Source organism: Arachis duranensis, chromosome 10, assembly GCF_000817695.3.
Source record: "Arachis duranensis cultivar V14167 chromosome 10, aradu.V14167.gnm2.J7QH, whole genome shotgun sequence".
NCBI classification, from domain to species: Eukaryota; Viridiplantae; Streptophyta; class Magnoliopsida; order Fabales; family Fabaceae; genus Arachis; species Arachis duranensis.
The window spans coordinates 96741931-96750762 of NC_029781.3; the positions used below are offsets into that span (position 1 = coordinate 96741931).

An 8832-nucleotide genomic window follows, 5' to 3' on the forward strand; every position below is an offset into this window, starting at 1 on the left:
AGCTGTTAGCGGAACTCAGTTCCACGAGTGAAGGTAGAAGAGCTAGCCCTCCGCATGTTTAAGGTTACAGGTGCATGTTTAAGGTTACAGGTGAAGCTGACTTACTGAACTAATGTCCTATACGAGACAAAGGCTAGGGATGAAATGGCAAGTGCTGCATCTCCTTCCCAATCAGATTGATTAGTGCCGGAATTGGATAAGAGGTGTGATTTCATCTGTTGGAGGTTGCAGCAGTTAGTTCTAAAGCCCTTGACATGACCTTACGGATTAACACCTTTATTTAAGTTATAAAAGTATGTACTCCATAGTAATAATTCTTAACTTTTATATCAAATATTAAAATTTATATTCCAAATATTAAGACTTAGTGTAATATCAAAAATAATAATATTAGAAAATTAGTATATTTTATTATTTATAATTATTATTATTAATANAGGTAAATTCTACAATACTATTTTTAAAATAAAGGATAAATTATAATTTAAATGAGATCGTCTGTCAAATTTGATAGGAAAACAATCGTAGAAAAACAATCCTACGTAAGGTAGAGCTAAAATAATTTATAGAAATTTGTGATATATTAGTTAAAAATAATGATAATTAATGTGTGAAAAAAGGACACCAAAATATTTTATTTTTTTATCTTTAATTATTGCTCTTAAATTATTTTTTATGAGATAATAAAAATATTAAGATGGTAATTATTGACTCATTATTTGTATGACTAACTAATATTTTAGTTGTTTTTGTCAAAGTTGTCGCGAGTTTCGTAAACTCTATAAACATTAAACATTGAACAATATCAAATAATCAAATAATCAAATTAACTCTGTTCAAAATAATTAATTACCGATAAGCCATAAATGGATGAACTATCTGTCCATCCAACATCCAACACAAAGATAAGCAATAGGCTAAAATTAGAAGGAATAAAATTTAAAAAACAAAAAAAACTAAATCAAGAAACAAAGGCTCAAAGAAAAAGCAAAAGACATACAAAAAATAGAGGATACAGAGAAAAAGAATGGGCAAAATCCTAGCAACCACAGATCGAAGACAAGGCTGTGGTGGCAGGCAGTGATGGTGAGGGTGGAGCAGCAGCACGAAACGACGGTGCAAATCACAGTAAAGATAGGACTGTAGGAGAAGTAGTCAAACTGGAGTTGCGGACATTGGAGATGTGAAGAAATACAAAACATAGGGCAGCATAGGTAAAATTCACAAAGACAATAGCGCAAATCAGAGTAGGGGTAACCATTGTTGTCAAACTCTCGAGTTTCGAGTTAACTCGTAAACTCGTACAGATATAAGTTTCAGATATGGAGTCGAGCTGACTTGGACATAGACTCTATCATGTGGGACTAGAACCGAGTTAGCGAATTTGTGTTTTTATTCATTTTTGCTAAAAAAACGTCATTTTGAACAAAAAAACACTTTTTTTATTAGGGCTACGATAACACTACCAAAAAAAACTCACTCAAAACTCATCTACGTCTGCTTTGTTCGCCTGCGTTGCGCCATTGTCTGTGAATTTTACCTATGTTGCCCCTGCTTTGTATTTCTTCACATTTCCACTATCTGCAATTCCAAAGTGCCGTTCACGAGTTCGACTACTCTCTCTGATTTGTGCCGTCCTGAAATATATGACTTTGTCCCCGTCACTACACACTCACTATCGTTGCCTGCTGCACCCTTGTCTTCAATCTGCTTGCTGGAACCTTGCCCTTCTTTTCTTCTGTATCCTCTATTTTGACTTCAATTTGGTTATTTGATATTGTTCAATGTTCAATTAAAGATTTAGTATTACAGATTTAGAATTTTGTGTGTTCTATGTTGTATTTGTATATGAATAATTATAAAAGATTTGAATGTGTATTTTAAAGTATTTGTTATAATATATGCTACTATTTAATTTATTATGTGCTTTAACATTGATATTATTAATTTTGAAGGATTAGAATTGAGTAAATATATATTAGGTATGATTATATATATATAAACTTCATAAATAATAAACTCATACGAGTTTTCGAGTTAACTCGCGAGTTTAAATTTTATTTAGACCCGCGAATTTGACAAAATGACGTCTTTTGAGCAAAAATGAAAAAAAAAACATAAACTCGCTAACTCATGAGTTTGATCGAGTCTAGCCGAGTTAACTTGAGGATTTAACAACAATGATTTTTGTTATATACTTAAAAGATGAGTACTTTGATCCTGAATTTTAAAAAAGATTCGAGGAAAATTAATAGATGTGCAAAATTAATAGATGTGCTATTAATAAGTTTAAAATTGGAGATTCAAAGTATAAAAATAAGTTAAAAATCCTAATTTAACTAATTGAAAATGATGATTGAATTTGAAAAGAATTAGAGTTTTAAAATTGAAGAAGGAGAAGTGTATTTGATGGAGACAATAAAAATGATAAAGTTACTTAGTAAATCTGAGAGCTCTTTTACTATGCATTTAAACATCAGTTAATCATTCTTTATCCGGCATCTTTGATACACAGTACTCCATATATTTAAAAAAATCATATAAAAATAATATTTAGAATTAAAAATTAAAAACTTGTTTTAATATAAAAAACAGATAAAATTTATTTAAAAAATTCCAAATTTAATAAAATCATAAAATTTTTCCTCCATCGTTGTTTGTAGTCAATAGTATTATTTTAATTAGAGTTAATTATATATTGTTGAAGTTATATTGAATGTTAAATTGTCAAATGTTAATCATTTTAGTTACGTAGAGTTAAAGATTTATATAAATATAGCACTATTGCAGCTTTGTTAACTACACTGATTTAGTATTGCTAATTTAGAATTTTTAATCTTGTGTGTATTTTATGTTGTATTTGTATAAGAATAATTGTAGAGGATTTAAATATGTATTTTAAAGTATTTGTTATAACGTGTGCTACTATTTTAATTTATTATATGCTTTAAAATTGATATTATTAATTTTAAAGGGTTAAAATTGAGTATAGATATATTATGTTTGATATATATAAACTTTCTAACAGGTGAAGTTAACTCACGAGTCGAGTCTAAGCCAAAACTCCCAAGTTTGACAACTTTGCTATACAAGGTTATAGGGATTGGTTACCAATAGAGGAGTACTTTGATCCTAGAAAAAATATGAGAAAAAAAATTTTAAGAAAGCGAAAGCTAAAAAATTAATAGATGTCCTATTAATAAATTTAAAATCCTAACCTAACTAATTAAAAATGGTGATTGAATTTGAGAGGAATTAGAGTTTTAAAATTAAAGAAGAAAAAGAATATTTGAAGCTGATGAAAATAATATTTTTATCAAATTTTAAGAGAAATATAGCGTCAATTAAAAAAAAAAAGACAACGTAAATTCTAAATCTCTAATTAGTAGAAGGATAATTTATCAGTAATCATATATATATCACAAGAGATAAACATTTAAACATCAGTTAACCACTTCTTTAAACAGCATCTTTGATACACGTACTCTCTATGTATTTCAAAAAAAAACATGTAAAAATAATATTTAGGATTAAAAATTAAAAACTTGTTTTAATATAAAAAACAGATAAAATTTACTTAAAAAATTCCGAACTTAGTAAAATGCATAGAATTTTACCTCCATCCTTGTGTTTGTAGTCAAAAGTATTGTTGCGTGGAGAAAACTTTAATCGTTTCGGATCAGAATCCAGATCGATCTGATTTGCATAAACTTGATTTTCAACTTGCTGACAAGAATAAGTACTGCATTCACCTAATTTATCTTTTGACGGTTTTAAATCCACAAATTGTTGGCACATTGACAATGCTCCGAGTTTTGAATTGAGTTTTTCATCCGAACTCTCTTTCTGAACGTTATTATCGTTAACACCACCACCAATACTCGGGAGAGCAACAATGTTGATGCAGTTATCTTTCCTTTCATTATATGGCTGATCCGGTGTCATAATTAATGGTAGAGAAAGATATTGTTGTTGCTGCTGTTGTTGCTGCAGGTGGTATTGTTCTTGTTGTTTGAAATAAGCGATCCACCTCTGCACGTTGTGTAACTCGGCATTGACCTTAGCTAGATGATCTTGATACAAATGAATGATACTTAAACAACCCCCTACTGGAAACTGTGCACGCATATCGGACTCGAATATAATTGATTGCATGCACTCATCCCGCTGTTCTGGTTTGATCTTGCTGAGAATCCTCGTCATGTTGCAAACACCAAACAAACGATGTGCGTTGGTGAATGTTGTAGGTTTATCTGATGGGAAATAAGGGGAGAGAATGCAATCCTTAGTGCACCTTCGTCTTTGGAATTTGCAAGCAGCACAAGCCTTGTTTGCACCTCCCTTGTTATTAATATTGCTTTTTATTTCTGAAGGCCATGACATAGTGATGATCTTTTCATAGCCGACTAATAAAATTTGAACAAATTAACTAACCTATACTAACTCCGTATAATAATTTATTGTGTATATATATATATAATATATATATATATACAAATGAAAACGTGCCTACTAAAAGTGAATCACGGGAGTGATATTTGAATTTAAGATCTGGTAAACACAAAGGATATCTGTTTAAAACAGAAATTACAGACTCGTTCAAATTTAGAATTTACGTACTTGACTTTATTTCCCTATTAGATGACTAATTCTGAATTTAAAAAATTAAATTTTAAAATTTTATAATAGATATAATATATTTTTTAGTTTTAAAATTTTTTAAAATTATCTCTAATATTTAATTTAATTTTATCTTTAACAATTTAATAAATTTCAATTCTTTTATTACCGTGAATTATAACTAATTATTTTTTTCTTTTAATTTTACCTTTAATCAAATTTTAATTTTAACCCTAATTCATTTAAAAATTTTAATCTAATTGCTCCATGAGCCTCATCTTCCATCGTCTCATCGTTTTCTTCTTTATCATCACTATCGCCATCTCTCCTCTACCAGCACCCACACACATTTCCACCGCCACTGATAAAGGGCCTTTCGATGGTGCTGCCACCAAAGGAGACCACAACTTGTTGTTGCCGTCAATAATTCTCCTGACTCTGAGGGTTTCAATCCCAACACTTGTACTGAAATCTTTCCCCATCTTCTCTACTGTCGTCTGTCGCGCACGTTTTCTCTCCCACGCCCTCCTCACCCGCGTTCCCCACTCCGATGGCCGCATCGGCATCGTCGCCGCCATCCTTGTCGCCGCCGATGCGGTCTAAATCGACACCACAAACGGTTGCAACAACGTCGACCGACTTGCGGAAAATCGACGGCAATCGGAGGATCCATCGACCTCAACGCCAGCATCAACAACCCCAAACCCGTCACCAGCGCACACAACACCACACAACATTCGCCTCCTTCTTCCTCCATATCTCATCTTTTCTCTGGAATTTTTTTTTTGGTTATTTTTGCAGCATCTCAACAAGTTTAGCTTAGCATAGCTATCTTTGTGTGTCTGTTAAGATGGATTTAAAATGTGGGGTTGTGTTTTTTTTTTCTTTCTTTTCAATTTGTTAATTTTGTTGTTTGTTGGGAAAGAAGAATGTTAGTAGAGAAAAAATGGTGATGATGATGGTAACTTGGTAAGGAAGAAAAGGATGAGATAATCCAAGGAGAGTGTGTGAGTCTGACGGAAGTTGGGGTCAGATTATAATTTTTGAGTAGATTACAAATTTGGAGATTAAAATTAGAATTTTAGTTAATGCTAAAACTGAAAAAAAAAAGTGATTAACAAAAAATATATTTTATTTTTTTATTATTAAAAAATATAAATAAATCTAAGTTGATAAAATAAATAAATAACTAATCATATTATATATACATTAAAAAATTAGTTAGGTTATATTTGTTTGGCAAATGCTGTTTGGCGGCTTAATTTTATGGAAATAGGGTGCATGTGTGTGCTTTGCTTCGATCTGGATTTGTGGGGGGTAGACATATATGTGGGACAGTTTTTTGTCAGTGTTAGCAGATAAAACTCGGACCGTGCGTGTTTTTTGGTTTTAGATATTTTAATAACAAATCACACGGTCCGATTTGTTTGGTAATGAGCTAAAAAATCGCATTGTTGAAATCGGACCCAACGATTTCATAACGAAAGAATTTGACTACATATCGCAAGATCCGAGTTGGTAGATGAGAAAAAGAGTTGAGGAACATTGAACTCGGACCCTCCGTTTTGTGAAACAGTAAGGCGAACTCGGATGGTCTGAATTCGTGTCCTTTTTTTTTGTTCATGTTTGACCTAGTCGAAGGGTCCGAATTCGTTAAAGATGTTGGTATAAAAGTGTGAAGTGAACTGGTGAGAGCTTAGTTGCTTCTTCTGTTTCTTCTATCTGGTTTTTCCTCTTCTAATTTTAAAATTTTAGTAGTTAAGACTAATGTTATGCTTCTTTTGGGGTAAGCAAAAAAAATGAGTGATAGAGTATTACTAAAAATATACTATTTTGGTCAGATTTTGTTACAAACGACTGAAGGAGTAAAATTTATTTATGAAAATCCAGTAGATGTTGTTATTCCTTTTATTATCTCATTTGAAGAGCTGAAAGGTGTAATATGTGAAAAGATTGATTCTGAGAGGGCAAGAAAGATATCGTGTATACTATACAGATATCCCATATCGGTGTTTGGTGGATTCGTCCAGTATCAAACCAAATATGTGACGGACGAAGCGAGCATGCAGGAGATGTTTTCAATGTATATTGAAAACTAGTCTCAGATCTCGTTCATCGAGTTGTATATTGAGTTTGAACAATCTGAGGCTGATCGGAATATTCTACGCGAAGATTATAATAGTGACAGTGAAGAAGAGTTCGAAAGCAACTATGAATTTGTTGCTTCAGATGGAGATGAAGATCAAGGTGACGGAACCATGGCCCCAGATGTGACAGAAGTGGCAAATGCACTCGCGAACGAAGTGCCGTTTGAGGAACCATCTTTCATGCGAGTTTTAGACTTGGAAGCCATGCATGTTCCGGAATTTCCAGAATATATGACTGCAGGTATGTAATCGTGGTGTTAGTCTTTTTTAAGTTAGACATTGATTGAGTTATGAATAAGCTATTTTTTATTTAACGTTATTTAGCATTATTTAATCATGCGTTGAATGTCGTAGTTGTCAGTCTCGAACCGGTTCTCGAACCGTTCAGGTGTATTTGTTTATTTTACTTTTATATGCCACAATTATTAATTAAAAAATAATAATTAAATTGTCTACAATATGATTATTATGGATTGCATGAGTTTGTAATTATTATATGCACAGGTTCTATCCTTTTTACGGTTCAAACCCCAAGAACCGGAACGGACCAATCCGGTTTGTTTGTTTTGTCGGTTGAAAAAGCCGAACCGGTCCAGTTTGGTTGGTTTGCCGGTCGAACCGGCCAGTCCTGTATAGTTTTTAAATTTGCTGCTGATGTTCCTATTTTGTCTAGAGTGACATCATAACATGTTGTTAGGTTTGGAATTATAACATACTGGATTTAGTGAAATTTGATTTACTTTTACAATCGTTTTTGAAATATCTGCGTGATAATGAAATTTTTTCTGTGCTTGTTGTCCCACAAGAAATTCCTATTGTCGCAGACGGTGAATTTTCCGTAGGTATGAAGTTCAGTTCTAGAGAAGCTGTTATTAAGGCGGTAAAAGACTATAACATATGACAAAGCGTAGACTACCGGGTATATGAGTCTGAGCCATGGAAAACTGCGGGGTACATTGTAACATAATATTACCTATTTGCTAGTGGAAAACTGTGGAGTTCTCTAGGAAGCGGCGATAGATATGGCAGTCGGATCCAAGCCAACCGAGGAGAAGTGTTAGTGGACCATCTATTTCCTTACAGTTATAACGAGATGCCCTGCATAACGTCCTGTAAAGGTGTGCTAGGCATGCCGAGCCCCAACTATACTGTCCAATATTGACAAAGTCACGAAGTAAGGGTAGAAATTTCCAGTGGACACCTGCCCCTGACTTATCCCCAAACAAGATTGTTCTGATCAACAATATAATGTGGCACCTCACATACCTCTGTATATTTATTTCATCAGTCAATTCTAAATTTTGTTTTAGATTCCGCAGCCACGTCAGTTTTATGCAGCTAGATCTATAGTCCTCCTTTCGCGGTGCAACACCAAACTGAAGCAAACACTCCGCCTCCATGGCTTCAAAGCTACTCATTGTCATCCCTGTGACTGGAAGACCATCTATGGGAAGACCAAGAATCAGAGCTACATCTTCAAGTGTCACAGCACATTCACCAATGGGAAGGTGAAACGTATGTGTGTCTGGGTGCCAACGTTCAATTAGAGCATTTACCAATGCTTTTTGACACTGCACTATCCCAATCTGAGACACATGATAGAACCCGGTAATTCGCAAATGATCCTCCACCCTTTCGTTGTACCGATCCGGAGGAACTGGATGGTTACATGTCAACATTCTTGATTTCTAAAAAAAAAAAAACAAATTACTAGTCAAATTATTAACAATTACTAACTTACCATCATCAATCATTTTACTGAATCCTTATATAACTAATTATTGTAACTTCTAAATTTATTTAATTAATCCTCAAAATTATTCATAACTGCAAATGAAACTCATTACAAATACATATATTCCTAATCAAAATTCTCAACAATATTACAACATTTACAATAATATCGAATGTTAATTACTCTTTTGTTAAAAAATTTTTCCTCTGTAATAAAAAATATTAACAATCAGTATATGTCATCATTCATATTCTAACAACGGTAATAATTAACTTGCTAATAATAATTACTAGAATTAAAAATATTTAAATATTCTCATAAAAAAATCTA

General features: G+C 32.6%; 1 protein-coding gene across 1 annotated transcript; it reads right to left on the minus strand.

Moving 5' to 3' along the window:
* Positions 1 to 7747: 7747 nt before the first annotated feature.
* On the minus strand, positions 7748 to 8446 carry LOC127743055 (serine/threonine-protein phosphatase 7 long form homolog). The gene has a single exon (XM_052255711.1). It carries the CDS (start codon positions 8444 to 8446, stop codon positions 7748 to 7750), a length of 699 nt encoding a protein of 232 aa, XP_052111671.1.
* Positions 8447 to 8832: the final 386 nt, after the last annotated feature.